The sequence below is a fragment of the Puntigrus tetrazona genome, chromosome 17, assembly GCF_018831695.1.
Source record: "Puntigrus tetrazona isolate hp1 chromosome 17, ASM1883169v1, whole genome shotgun sequence".
NCBI lineage: Eukaryota > Metazoa > Chordata > Actinopteri > Cypriniformes > Cyprinidae > Puntigrus > Puntigrus tetrazona.
In genome coordinates this window covers 12881870-12895347 of record NC_056715.1, presented here as the reverse complement: position 1 = coordinate 12895347, position 13478 = coordinate 12881870, and the positions used below count along the sequence as shown (strand labels likewise).

The 13478-nt window shown below is 38.0% G+C and overlaps 1 protein-coding gene across 2 annotated transcripts; it reads right to left on the bottom strand.

The window, feature by feature from the left end:
* Nucleotides 1-6942: 6942 nt before the first annotated feature.
* Nucleotides 6943-13478, bottom strand: gcfc2 (GC-rich sequence DNA-binding factor 2). Of its 2 annotated transcripts, none has more exons than XM_043262696.1 (18): nucleotides 12822-13478; nucleotides 12648-12749; nucleotides 12437-12571; nucleotides 11780-12010; nucleotides 11591-11688; nucleotides 11356-11456; nucleotides 10379-10562; nucleotides 10168-10291; nucleotides 9976-10039; nucleotides 9700-9782; nucleotides 9399-9598; nucleotides 8749-8890; nucleotides 8392-8513; nucleotides 8236-8312; nucleotides 8029-8095; nucleotides 7528-7674; nucleotides 7284-7423; nucleotides 6943-7127 (listed from the first exon to the last, which is right to left on the bottom strand). In XM_043262696.1, the coding sequence occupies exons 1-18, from the start codon at nucleotides 13054-13056 to the stop codon at nucleotides 7016-7018; spliced, it is 2364 nt and encodes a 787-aa protein (XP_043118631.1). In that variant the 5' UTR covers nucleotides 13057-13478; the 3' UTR covers nucleotides 6943-7015. The 2 variants fall into 2 exon arrangements, with proteins under 2 accessions (XP_043118631.1, XP_043118630.1); XM_043262695.1 differs by having other exon boundaries at nucleotides 11356-11459; nucleotides 12822-13474.

The window sequence follows — 13478 nt, the reverse complement described above, 5'->3', positions numbered from 1 at the left end:
AATGCATGATGTTCTTTTGAACTTTCTCAGGAAAAAAAATCAGGAAAATGTATCACAGTTTTCAAAACATTTTACTGACCATGCATGAATTTTTCATTGCCATTTTCACTAAGCCTGACTTTTCAGGAGCAAAAACGTCACTAAAAAGTGAGTCTAGGGAAAAGTCTGTTTACAGATGCCACTTGAAATTGTATTAAATGCAATGAAATTCATACATTTTTTTTAAAATAAAAAAACGTGGCTTACATTTGCAAATGTTTTTGTCTTTGCATTGAACAAAAAAAGTTTAATGCTTCTAAACGCGCATTTGTCCATATAAACAATGAGCAATTCCCATGACCTTTGAGCACGCTCACTAAGCTGAGTTTGTTGCTTTTATAGACCATAAAAGCTTCAGATAGTCTTTGACCTGTCTCCCCTCCTAATGACCATCTTCTTCTAATCTGATGGGAGCCAATAGCTGTCTGTCTGTGATTGAGACCTGAGCTTTTGATCGCTCAGCCTGATCTTCTAACAGCTCCACCACCATCATCCATGAAATGATCAAAGTCAGTTTACACAATAATAAATGTGACTAGAACGAACTTTGGTTAAACCAAGCAAAACCACTAATGAACTGTCTGAAATGTGATCTGAATCAATGTTGAAATAAGTGACTAAAAAGTGTATCAAATTTGCACAACAAAGTGTAGTCGCGATAATGCATGAGGGCACATGATCAAAGAGTAGCCGAGGGTTGTCATATCTCAATTCAAATGACTATTGATATCCGGACTAGTTAACAGCTGGTAATAAAGCTATTGGAGCGGAGATAACCAGTTATAAACAAGCAAGGGAAAACAATGAGCTCTGTATACATTGTTCTCTTGCCCGTATTTTATTTTAATTTCTCAACAGGTTGAAAAACACTGCCACTAACCAGTTAAACTTAATGGGGCCGTCATGATTGAGAAAACCTCTTTTCCCAGGGAAGGTAATTAAGCATTTAATGGGCATGTTAATAGTTCACCAACAGCACATGAGACCACGTGAGCGAATAAAAGCAGCGAGACAGAGCCGTGCTCTGCCAGATGAGATCCACAGATTCTGAAGGCACATTATGTAGCAGATTGCAGAGCTACTGAAGTCCAAAATCACTCATGGAGATGATTTGATTAGCGTGATTGTTCAAAAGCTTTACGTAACGCTGGAGCATCGCCGGGAAAAAAAATAATGAGGAAATGTTTGCCGGGTTCAAAGATTAAATCTACAGGAAAAACCATATCGACAACGCACAAAATTGAAAATGCAAAGTAAAAAAAATAAAAAATCAATGCCTTCAACTGAACTACGTAAGAATGCCTTTAGGGTCTAACCCAGGAAAACACCGAAACATTATGACTTACCAGCTTTGCGATTTAAAATGAACTTTCCAGTGGATATAAGCATAAAACACATCCTTAACCACATCCCATCCCCCTGTTGTGTTCCTGCTGAAACAACGGGCATGAGGGTCTGCTGAAGCAGCACAATTCAGCATCAGTCATTCAGCTGCCTCATGTGCTGCCCTTTATTGCCCTGCTGCCCAGAGTCAACAAACCAGGGCTGATAGGGTGTGCCTCTGATGGGTCAGCTGTGGAAAAAACACTGAACATTCATCGGTGTTTAGTTCAAGTGTGCGGATAATGGCATTCATCATTTTTTCAGCGCTTCGCACAGACTGAGATTTTGATGGCAATGTATTTCATCAATTTAATAGTGTAACATTTACGTTTATCATCTTAAACTTAATTACATACAGAAAATGCATTAATCCTACCTGGAGTTTTCCTTCTGTGATGCTAAAAAAAAGATTTATTAGGGTGGAGAGGATCCTCATTTATAAAGTAGACGTTAGCAGCCAAAAAGACATATTTTCAGTTCAGTAAATGCATAAATCCTCACAGTTGTTTTAGGAAATAGGACACCCTCCATACAGAGTAATAAAGGTTTGGAATGTGTCGTCATTAAAAAATGTTTTGTGTGCGATATACAATTCTGTATCCATAAGATATGATAGATTATATGTACCACACAACTAGCTTTTTTTATTCATCTTATTTATTCAGATGATGTAAAATCATACATGATAAAAGCATACATAAAAATGCATACATAATACAATTCTTTTACCATCATCAGGTTAAGCTTTACAAAAATGTCCCATTTATTTATATTAGGTACAGTAACTAACTAACAAACAAACAATATTAAATACTTCTAAAGCGTTTCTTTAATTTAATTTCCGCATTTACTAATACATTACGAAAATCAAATCTGCTAATAATATTCAATAGACCTGGGCTGACATGAACCTAGAATGAACAGTTGCTTATCGTTAGGAAGTTAAATGCAATAACTAACGCTAACCAATCGGGGCTGATTGTATCTCAAATTGTTATTAATAATAATTACAAAATAAAAATGTGCATCTTGTGGGGGGAAAAATGCTGCCAACAAAGTGCTTGGAGATGAAGCTATTCTGGTCTCATGACAGGCTGCCTGAACAATGCCCACCCAAGCATTTATATGCCCTATTTCCTACTTTTCCTGCTGGCTATGTCTGCTTTCATATGAAATGGCTTGGTGATGATTTTCTTACTGATATACATTTAGTTAAGCATCTTTAAAATCTCTCCCTTTTTAGAAATACACAAGAAAAAAAAAATGAAAACACATCTAATATAAACTAACATTCAATCTCTTGTTTAAATCTGTGAGCACACATAAGAGATGAATGAGCGTAATTCCAAAATGTTTATATAAAAGCAAGCAAATAAACAAAGAGATTAGGATTCAGAGCGCGGCTTCAGCGCTAGACGTGGAGTTGCTTTAACAGTGCTTGACATTTGGAGTCCTGCTCTGGTTGCCTCCAGATAGCGTGTGTTAGCATAGAGTTGACAGTACAGTCAGAGTGCATTAGACCTGAGTGCCCTTAACTCTCTCCTGTCTAACAGCCTCGCCAGGAGACACACAATTAATCACATCCTTTTGGCATGACACAAAAATATGGACTCCGTGAAGCTAGCAGACAAATATTACCTCAGTGTACAGTGGGGCTCAAGAGTCACATTGAAGAGCCGGGATTCAGTTTAAACCTGGTAGTAAACAGAATATTAAGGATTTGAAATGTTGAAAACAAATAAGTGTTGAGGTGCTCTTTGGGACATAGAGTTGTTTATGCTGTGTGCGGTGTGTAAAGGCTGTATGTTTGAATTCGCTTTACTCTTAAAAGGATGGTTCACGTAAAAACGAAGCCGAAGTTTGTTTCATGTTGACGTCAAAATGAAAAGGCAGTGATTTTGTCATTGGCCTGAATGAAAAGTCAATGAAAACAAATTCATTCTTTGCCAGTAGGTGCTTTTGGAGCATGAAAAGCACACAAACGCAGCTTTTTAATGAATTGGACCAATCGCAATTAATAATTGAACAATTCGTTTGAAGTCATTTGACAAATAAGGTAAAAATAAATGCATATTATAAGAAAATAGAAGTGTTATTAGACTTTGCGTGCATGCCAGCCTAAACCAAAATATGAACTTTTCACAACCCATAATAGGGGCAAAGAATATCATGTACATAGATGCTTACATTCTTGTGTTCAACAGAAGAAATAAATTCATAAGGCTAAAAGAGACTAAGTAATTAATGACAGAATGTTCATTTTTTGAGTGCATTGTCCCTTTAAATGTCTTGGCAAAAGGCTCTCTGTACAATGTAACGGAAGAAATAGGGCTGATGATATAATTGTACCTTGTGACTTATAAGATGGAGAAAACCGATAAGAGAGTTCAGGATGAGCGAAATGCATGCATTCAGCAACTCCCATTAAAATGTTCAGCCTTTGTTTTCACAGAAGTTGAACTCTGTGTCTGTTTTAGTCATTAAGAAGGATTACCACCCCCTCCTGACCGGGACCGGAAAATTTGAATCCTCATCAAACCCTACCCCTGGGATAACCTCTGTAGGTATTTTGTGTAACCAAAAAGACATGAATGAATCAAGAGAGGCACAACAAGGATCAAATGCCTCCGCCTGAGGGGAGGAAGACAAAAGGAAAAGAACTGTAGTTTTATGAGACCCCGTCTTGTAGAAAATAAGTACTTGGATCCTAATACGAACACCTAATTCAATTTGAGAATGGATGCCAAATCCCAGCCTTTGCTTCAGATCTACTTTTCATGAGGTTTTTAGACCATTTGATCACTAAGTGTACATTTACAGTCCAGAGTTGGCATCTAACGTTCATGCCATTGCAAATCCTGGATCAGAGCGTTTCTACTGCAAACCTAAACTTCAGAGAAAAGATCTTCGGGGTGAGAAGGTTCAAGTCGGGGACATTGTAGGTTAGTTCATGAAAGTACTGAAACTTCTTAACGCGAGCAGTTTTCTTTCTTGTCTTTTTCCATTGAAAAGAATTGAATATTTTTTAAAAAAGGCTGCACTTATTTTATTAACTGTATAGTAAAATATTAATAGTGTGAAATATTATTAGAATTGAATATTTTTATATGAATACGTCTTTAAAAATGTAATTTATTCTCGTGATAATAAAGCTAAGTTTTTTAGCGTTATAACCAGCGTCTTCAGTGTCGCATTGTCCTCAAGAAGACACTTTAATATGCTGATTTGCTGCTTAAAACTAAATATTGCAATCAGAAGTTGTGCTGCTTAATAAATCAGTGAAAACTGTGAGGCATTCAATCAATAGAAAAGTATGTGGATGATGAATGTTTGATATCTGAGAATATATTCAGCTCTGAGACCATCAGATGAAGACATCAAACAGAACCCCTGTGTGTCAGTACAAACCAGCTGAGATCTCATATGTCATGTGATCTATCATCTAGCAGAACCTCTTTCAGCATGACAAAGCACTTTACAGCAGAGCTGATCAAGAAACGATTATATTGATTCTGCTGCGTCAGATGTGATTCAGAACCTCGGAAACTCATGTGATATATCACATGACTGATCAGACTACTGTTAAATGCAAGATAAATGCCTTTTGTTGCACATCAATTCTGCTTCCTGTTTCACAGTCTCTACTCAGTAACAACAACAAATCCTGATGCGCTCGGTCATACCACACACAGGATTAAATGATATTTTAAATATCAGTTTTCAGTGATGACTTTTGAACCCTACTTGCTACATTCATTCCCCGTTAAGCAGGTTATTCCTGTTAGTTTTTCATCCGATTGTTAAGATTGCAAAACCCCACTACAACGGTCAAAGGAAATAAAAGTAAATATTACACGGCATGAACAAGATTGTCTTTGGAGTGAAGCATAGTTTCTCAAGAGGCTATTGGTTGGCACTATGCCAGTTATGGAATCATTTCACGAAATATCTCACCGTTGTAGAATCAAAGAGAAATATCCAGAGTGAAACAAACCTCACAGTGCAGTGACGGAGTCGTTGAGAGGTGAGAGATTACGGTTCTCACGGTGAGCACAGGCAGATACTGAGCATCTCTAACACCACTCATATTCAGTACGCTCTTATTAGCCTGTTAGACATGCATTCTGGATATGCAAGTTGTCTCTGAGGATCCGTTCAATGAAATGCCATTGTTTGGTTTAGCGGTAATGATGTCATCCTCATAAACCGAAGCACGCACAGGAGGAAAACAAGCCACAACTAAACAATAAACCTATTTATTGAGTCTCTACTGATAAATAAAAAGACCTGTAAAATATAACCAGACTTGTATATTTTCTGGATATTTTCGTGACACTTGCCCGTGCAAATCTCTTTGCATAAATCTGTGTGTTGCTATGTATTTGGTGGGTTTTTTTGTTGTTTTTTCAGCATGCTATGTGGTTGCTAGGCTGTGCAAGATGAAGCCCATCTCCAAGTCTCTATTCTGGCCTTTGGCTATCTAGTCATTTTTTGTTTTAAATGAAGTATCTTATGTGACTTATTATTAGTGTTGATAAGCAGTTGTGCCGCTTAATATTTTTGTGGAAACCATTATACTTTTTCATAATTATTAGAAAAAAAGAACAACATTTATATGAAATGGAAAACTTTTGAAACAAACATGTTTTCCTGTCACTGATGTTTAAATTAAAACGTAGAAGTAACCCAGCAGTTATTCTCTTCCACTGCATTTTTGGTAAACGGTCGTTCAAACAAACGTGAGAACCAGTGATGTCTGTTTTTGTGTCAAATACACACCTTGCAGCTTCAGTTACAGCAAGCATTACTGAAATATATGGCTTCAAATTGGGTGAAGCATGTTGCGGTGGTCAGCTTTTCGCTTTGTGTAGATTTGGAAAGCAGAAGTACAGAGCTTATTTAAAAAAAAAAAACTGAAGAAAAAACACTATAGTACACTGTACATACTCATACTATACAATACGGTACATACTGTACATTTGGGAGGCATGAGGCTGTAAAGGGTGGAGCTGCCTTTTAAAGGCACACCAAGGAAGATAAAGATAGCTAGTTGTAAAAAAAAAAACATTTGTAATATTAAAGAATAGCAAAACATTAAAGAGTCCAAAAATATCACTTTCAGAAAAAAGAAATGTTCCCAGCTGATGAACATCAGTTATACTTCTGGCGGAATAGCTTCTCCGTTTCAAACATCTGCGAGAGCATTTCCTTGGAAGGCCGAGTTACTTCCCAACAGGAATTCTTCGTTCACGGTTACTCTCAATGGTATGTCTTGGTCTAAGCCAGTAATATTTGATCCAAGACGAGAATTATTCCAAGCCCAGGAAACAGCTCTTCTGGGACATGCGTTCCAGGGATGTCAGACCATAATATATGTGGCATGCATAAACGGGTACAATGAGAACCAGAAATCATTTCATTTCAAATAACTACATTGTGGAACAGTGAAATATTTCATTTTTCATAAATTTCATAAACGACAGTTCTGACCATGGTTAAGGAAAACGAAAACCATGTGGATAAAATAAAACATTTTATTCACTATACATACATATATCAAAGTGACTTAAAAACATCCGACACAAGATGGCTGCTACGGGAGAGTTTTTAACAGATCCTCACAGTGATATTTTTCTGTTATAGTCCTAATGCCGTCATGTGCCTTTATCTTCTTGAGGACAAACAGCACATCAGATAAAAGTGCCCTGGGGGGGAAAAAAAAGCATTAGAACTATAAATAATTTGACTCCTTTTCTTACAAATGCCATATTTATCCGAATCATTTTATTATACATTTGCACATATATTGTGAAAGGACTGCTGTGTAATTCTACACAAGTGTGAGGTTCACTGCATGTTACCGAGTGCTGCTGGGGTCACTGCTGTCCTTAAATAAGACCCGAGCGGTCTGAAGAAGATGTTTGCTGAAGCTCTGCAGCTGAGGAAGTGACCACCCAGTGATCCCATCAATGAACCACGATTCAGGAAAACAATCTGCAATCTTTTCAGAAGAATTAAAGTTACTTTTTTAAAATGAACTACATTACTACTGTTGAACTAGCTTTATAGTGAAAAATTTCATTCAATTAAAAAAAAGATAGGCACCTTTTTGCATTTGTGGACGGTGTGTTTTGGATCAGATTCATTAAGGACAGTTATCATCAAGTAACGGCCGAGAAGTTTCTCCAACATCAGCTCTTTAAGAACATGTTCATGAATTAAACCGTCCCATAATGCCATATTACCAAGCAACTGAAAAACACCGATATAGCAGTCAGCATTTAAACATAACAAGAAACATTTAACACTGGTTTGATTTCACGAACATACTGTATATTATCGTCAAAAGGTTTGGGGTCAGTAGGATTTTTCCTTTGCATATAAAGAAGTCTTAGGCCCATTTATTTGATCAAAAATACAGTACAAAGAGCAATATTCTGAAATATTTAAAAGGTAGGTGTTTTTAAAGCTGAATTTTCAGAAGCATTCATTACTTGTAATTCATCTTTGGTAAGTAAAGTACTAATATCTTTAAAAAAAAAAAGTACTTGGAAATAGCAAGGGCATGTTAACAGTCACAACATAACCAGAAGTGAAATGTCAAACCTTCACTGCTGACCAAAACTGTTTGTTCTGAAACTGGAACTGTGGGGACCGTTTATCCTCTAGAAACCTTAGCAAAAACACAGTGTCTTTATTAACCCGTTAAAACAACTTGACAATCACAGACAAACCTATCCAGAAAAGCACACAAAGAGTTATCGAAATGTTATTCGAAATCTTAAAAACAACACAAATCCACATAAAACATACTTTTTTGGGTACAGTGGGACAAAGACGTCATTATCTACAGCGCTCCTTAACCTCTGAATAACTGCTTCTACAAAGGCCTGCAGGATGAAAAGCCGATTATATTCACTGACATTACGTCCATGAAGTTACGAGTTTTAATGCGTCATAAGACAATACCTTGACAGGTTTGCTTTGTTCACCATCAAATACAGAATAATCATCCTGTATTCTCTTGCAGAGTGTCGTGAGGGTTTGAGACTGCCGCGCGGACAGAGGGTCCCACACCAGCTCCACGAAACCTGACGGAAACGAGCTACGCTTTAATAAGGTAATTCTGGATTTCTAATCGCCAATGACAGCAATCAGACAGCCAGAGCAAGACCTTCTGATATGCTTAATAGTACATTCAAATCAAAAGTGGGATATTAAACGATTCTCTGAATCATTCTGTTCCCAAACTGAATGTAAAATGCAGAAGGCTGATGGGTAATAAAAAAAGCTGTTAGTGTAATTATGTGTAAATGCCATAGTCACCTTGAACTTTAGAGAGGATCGTCTTCTCAATTATGGTAGGCAGCGTCGTCTTATCCATGTTCTCCGACTCCTCATAACCCTGACCATGACAGAACCTCTCAACAGCAGAATACCACGGCAATGTTTCGAAGTCTTCGTCTGCCTACAGGAAAAATATACAGTATGTGTGTGTATATATATATATATATATATATAAAATCAATCGGCAAAAATTAAAAAAATTCTGTCATTAAATGCTGACACTCATGTCGTGAGAAGCCCTTCAGTCACCTTCAGAAAACTAATTTAAGATTTTTTAATGAAAAAATTTTTTTTTTAATGGAACTTTCTGACCTGCATACATGGACTGTTTTAACCGTGTCCTTACAACCTTTCTGGGCACTAAACATGTTGCGTTGCTGTCTATGGGAGGGTCAGAAGGCTCTCAGAATTAATCAAAATCATCTTTATTTGTGTTACAAAGACGAATGAAGGGTTTGAAGGTTTGGAACAACATGAGGGTAATTAATGACAGTGTAGTGTATGTATTAGTGTAGTGTAGCAATGCAGTGCTGCAATTTTAATAATCTGTCAGACGTATGACAAATTGTTGAATCATTTTCTGAATTTCCTGTAACGATACAATACACAGTAGACAAGCCATAGATCACCTGAAGAGGATTCCAGCCAATAAGCTGGTGTCGGATCAGGGGTGCCAGGAGTTTTGGGAGGCATAGGCCAATGTAGGCATTACTGTAAGAGTCCTGAAAGGAGACGCGCCACTCATCAAATCTAGAGAGGATTTTCTTCACATCCCAGAAGTCCGTTTGAACATCTGCAAACACTTCCTTCGCCTTTTTCAGCAGATCATCTGAAAATGAATCCAAGTTATAAAAGCAGTGACATATTCGGTATGCACTCGAAATTTAAGTATGGAAATTTTAAATCGTGCTTCCACGAAGCCTCTCGCACCTCTTTTCCTTTGTAGCTCTGCCTGCTGCTCAGACGCGGGCTCCCAGTCACACGGCACACACCCAGCGTCTTCTTCAGACAAGCTAGGACACGAAAACACGTAGGGAATTGAACAACTGTTGATAAATGATTTTGACAGCTGTAATTTACAGATTATGAGCATCTCAGGAAACCTGTAATCATAATAAGTATCATAATGTCAGGCTTACAGAGCGTAATATTTACAGCAATAACAGTCAGTGACGGTGAAAGTGCAAACATAGTGATTCATCTCACCAATTCTGCCAAGTAGGGTTAGAGTCTCCGCCTGTGTCACCGTTGTCGTGTGAATCAGTGTTATCTATAATACACAGTATTATATGAATCGATGATCGATGGATCGTTATAATCGCATTGAGGGGGCATAGATGCAAGCCGTCCTTTATAAAAGATCACATACTACAAGGCAGTAGTCAATTGTAATCTTACAGGTTATCTTCTGAATCCTGGAGGACTCCTCCTGCAGTGCTTCTCTTCTCTGACTCATCAGCGCCTCTGCCTGGTCAATATAGAGACTGTGCATGTCCAGCTCAATGGAGTTTATTAAAATCATCTGAAAAACAAAGCACACCACCGAGACTTTATAAACCGTATGTAGTTGTATTAAATCGAGCACACGGTTAATTCAGCACAGGCTAACCTTCTCAGACAGGCATTCCAGTAGGTTTCGTGAGAATATATTCATGGTGCGGTAGAAGCGCAGCTTCTCATCCGCAGCATGATTTTCAAGACTCTCCAATGAGCTCTTGGCCATTTCCATATCCAGCTGCATCCTCCTTAGCTCCGCCTCCCGAGCCCTGTGCACCTCTCTCAGTGAAGCTAATCTGGAGCAAAACATTTTCTATTTGTTTAAATGTATATGTAAACAATATATGTACTACACACATACATACATTTATATTTATATATAGTATATATACACACACACACTAGTTTTTCCGCCAACTAAAAATTTATTTTATAAGTTAGTTATTTCTATCTTTTGCTGTAGTGTGTCCCGAGGAAATATATCGGTTTATATTTCCAAACATTAATTTTACCATTAATTGTAATAATCCAGTGAGAACTATATAATAATATATTAATATATAAAGTAATAAAACAAATGTAATGATGTAAAATGATGTAAATTGCTCTCACAACCAACGGAGGGTGCTAAAGCATGCACAAATAATTCTATGCGAGTTAAAATGTCTTCTTATATTCAATCTTTTAGTATAATATTTGGATAAAAGTTAGGATTAAGTGAACTTGAAATTATCTTTTGGTTATCACGCTATATGCTGTGCTGTTAAAATATTTATTGAGATAATTATTAAACAAACTTAAAATGTGAATAGTAGCATTTTACAATATCAGAGACGGTGTGGCGCAAAAATATGGTAATCATAATGATATTATTATTATATTGTTATTACATTTATATTTACACACTAGTTTTTCCACCAACTAAAAATGTATTTTATAAGTTAGTTATTTCTATCTTTTGCTGTAGTGTGTCCCGAGGAAATATATCGGTTTGTATTTCCAAACATCAATTTTACCATTAATTGTAATAATCCAGTGAGAATTATATAATAATATATTAATATATAAAGTAATAAAACTGCAGCTTACTTCGAAATGATTCTCTTCTTAATGACATCGATACTGACTGGCGGCAGGGATTCAGGGACGTTCATTTTCTTCTGCCGTGCCGGTCTAGGAGCCTGCCATTCCTTCTGAGAACACAAGGAAAGGTCCTTCAAACACCATGGAAGCAGTGTGTAATAAAAAGTTATGTTATTTAAAACGCTATAAGCCTTAAGGAGAATAATTGAGCCTTCGCGTCACAGTGGGGGGGGGGTCTCACTTGGTGTCTTTTGACTCCTTTTCCGATTTGCTGTTCTTCCCATATCTGCTGGTCTTCCTCCTCTTGGCTATCAGAAAAACTCTCTTCACTATCACTGCCTAGAGAAAACAAACAAAACGCATCCATCTCGATAGCATCCACTTCAGGGTTGTTGTACACACAAGTGCTGTAGCAGCACAGGTTTCTCACCCATCTTGTCAGCCATTCTCTCTCTCAGAGTCTTGGGTTTGGGTGCAAACTGGATTCTACGCTCATGATCGTCCAGCTCACTGTCACTGTCTTGTTCTCCATTGCTCGGATCCTCTTCCTGTGGGCTCCCAGGAGTTCGGGGTGAATCCAATGAAATGTAATCCTGCTGGGCTCTGGCTTGTCTCCTTTTCTCTTTGGCAGCGCGAATCTTTCTAGCGTCGGGAATGACGACTGCGGCGTTTGACAAAACGACAACATCGACATCCAGGCTTAAGTGTCAGTGAGCAAATAACGGCAAATTACACACTTCAGTGAACCGTTGCTTAAACTCTCTGATGGTCTTCATTTAACTGAAAGACGGCGTGAGATGCATAGTTTGGAAAAGTACCAAATGTTTTTAAAAAGGTTAGATGTTCTAAAAAAGTTACAAATTTACAAACGCAGGAAATAAAAAAACACAGAGCAATTTTGGTGGTACACAGCCCTCTCTCTCTCTCTCTCACTAACTAAAAAAAATAATTTCCTAATATATGTTTTGTGTTACAGAGAAATAAATGTTGTGTAAATTAGAAATATTATTAAATATCACAAGTGTGGCCCCTAAATGGGGAGCTCCATAGGATTAGGGTTCCTAAGAGACAAACGATGTAGTCCAACCTCTTTGTGGTTTTGGAGAACCGGACGAACTCGACAGGGTAGAAGAACTCCCCTCGTCGCTGTCAGGAGGAACTTCTTCCACCGATGAATCAGAATCGCTGTCAGATTGCACACGGACATCTTCACTCTTCTTAACTGAAAACAAACCGAGTGTTACCGATCATAACGGTCACTCTGCAGAACCGCGCCGTTATTAAGACGACGGACTCACCCTTGGAGCCGAGCGGCGGCGCGGGGGAACTTTCTTTTTTCCGAGCCTGGAACACAACTTCTCTGTTGACCGAGCGTCTCACTGTAAAACTGCCCTCGGTGGCTGTAAAAGTCAAGTTTCTGTGTTAAAACCAGTCTGGGCGATGCTTGCGAGAGGCTCACATAAAATACTCACAGTCTTTTTCCTCAAGAAAGCTGAGTGTGTTGCTCTTCGACCGGTGTTTTGTGTCTGAGGACTCCTCAGCATCACTGGAGTCGCGCTCGCGAGCCTTTGGACTGCCGTTGCTCCGCGGCGAAACCGCTTTCTCCGTTTCCTTTCCGGCGTCACCGCTGAGCTTTTCGTTCTCATCTTCATCACTGGATTCATTCTTCCTTTGCCTGAAATTTCTGCGTGGCTTTTTGTTAAACATTGTGAATCCAATCCAACGTGAACGTGAAATCGACGACTTCAGTAACGTACTGACGTGGTTTGTACTTCCCGGTCGTCGTTTAGAAACATTTCATAATAAAAGCCCCGCGCCTTATTAACAGACCTGATTGTATATATTTCATTTATTGTGAAAGGAGTTGTTGGAGTTGTGGCAAAATCAAATACATATGGCAAATATATCCAAACTGTGCCTTGTCGATTTGAAACACAATTATTTAAGACTGATCCCCCTAAGCATGTATGTATATAACTGCATGGCTGTTTTGGTATATATATATATATATATATCTGTAATTTTATATCGTACTGTCAGGGTTGCCTGTGTTCACCTGCGGTCCGAGAGTCAAGCAATTTCAATTCTCTGTATGCATGTGCTGTAGTTATGGAAGACAATAAATTCTA

Excerpts from the sequence above, each read along its gene's own strand:
- gcfc2 (XM_043262695.1), bottom strand. The coding sequence starts at position 13,056 with ATGTTTAACAAAAAGCCACGCAGAAATTTCAGGCAAAGGAAGAATGAA. Across the intron at positions 11,689-11,779 it reads GAGAATGGCTGACAAGATGG|GCAGTGATAGTGAAGAGAGT; the intron begins GTGAGAAACCTG and ends TGTTTTCTCTAG. Across the intron at positions 7,675-8,028 it reads AGTTTTGGTCAGCAGTGAAG|TTGCTTGGTAATATGGCATT; the intron begins GTTTGACATTTC and ends GGTGTTTTTCAG.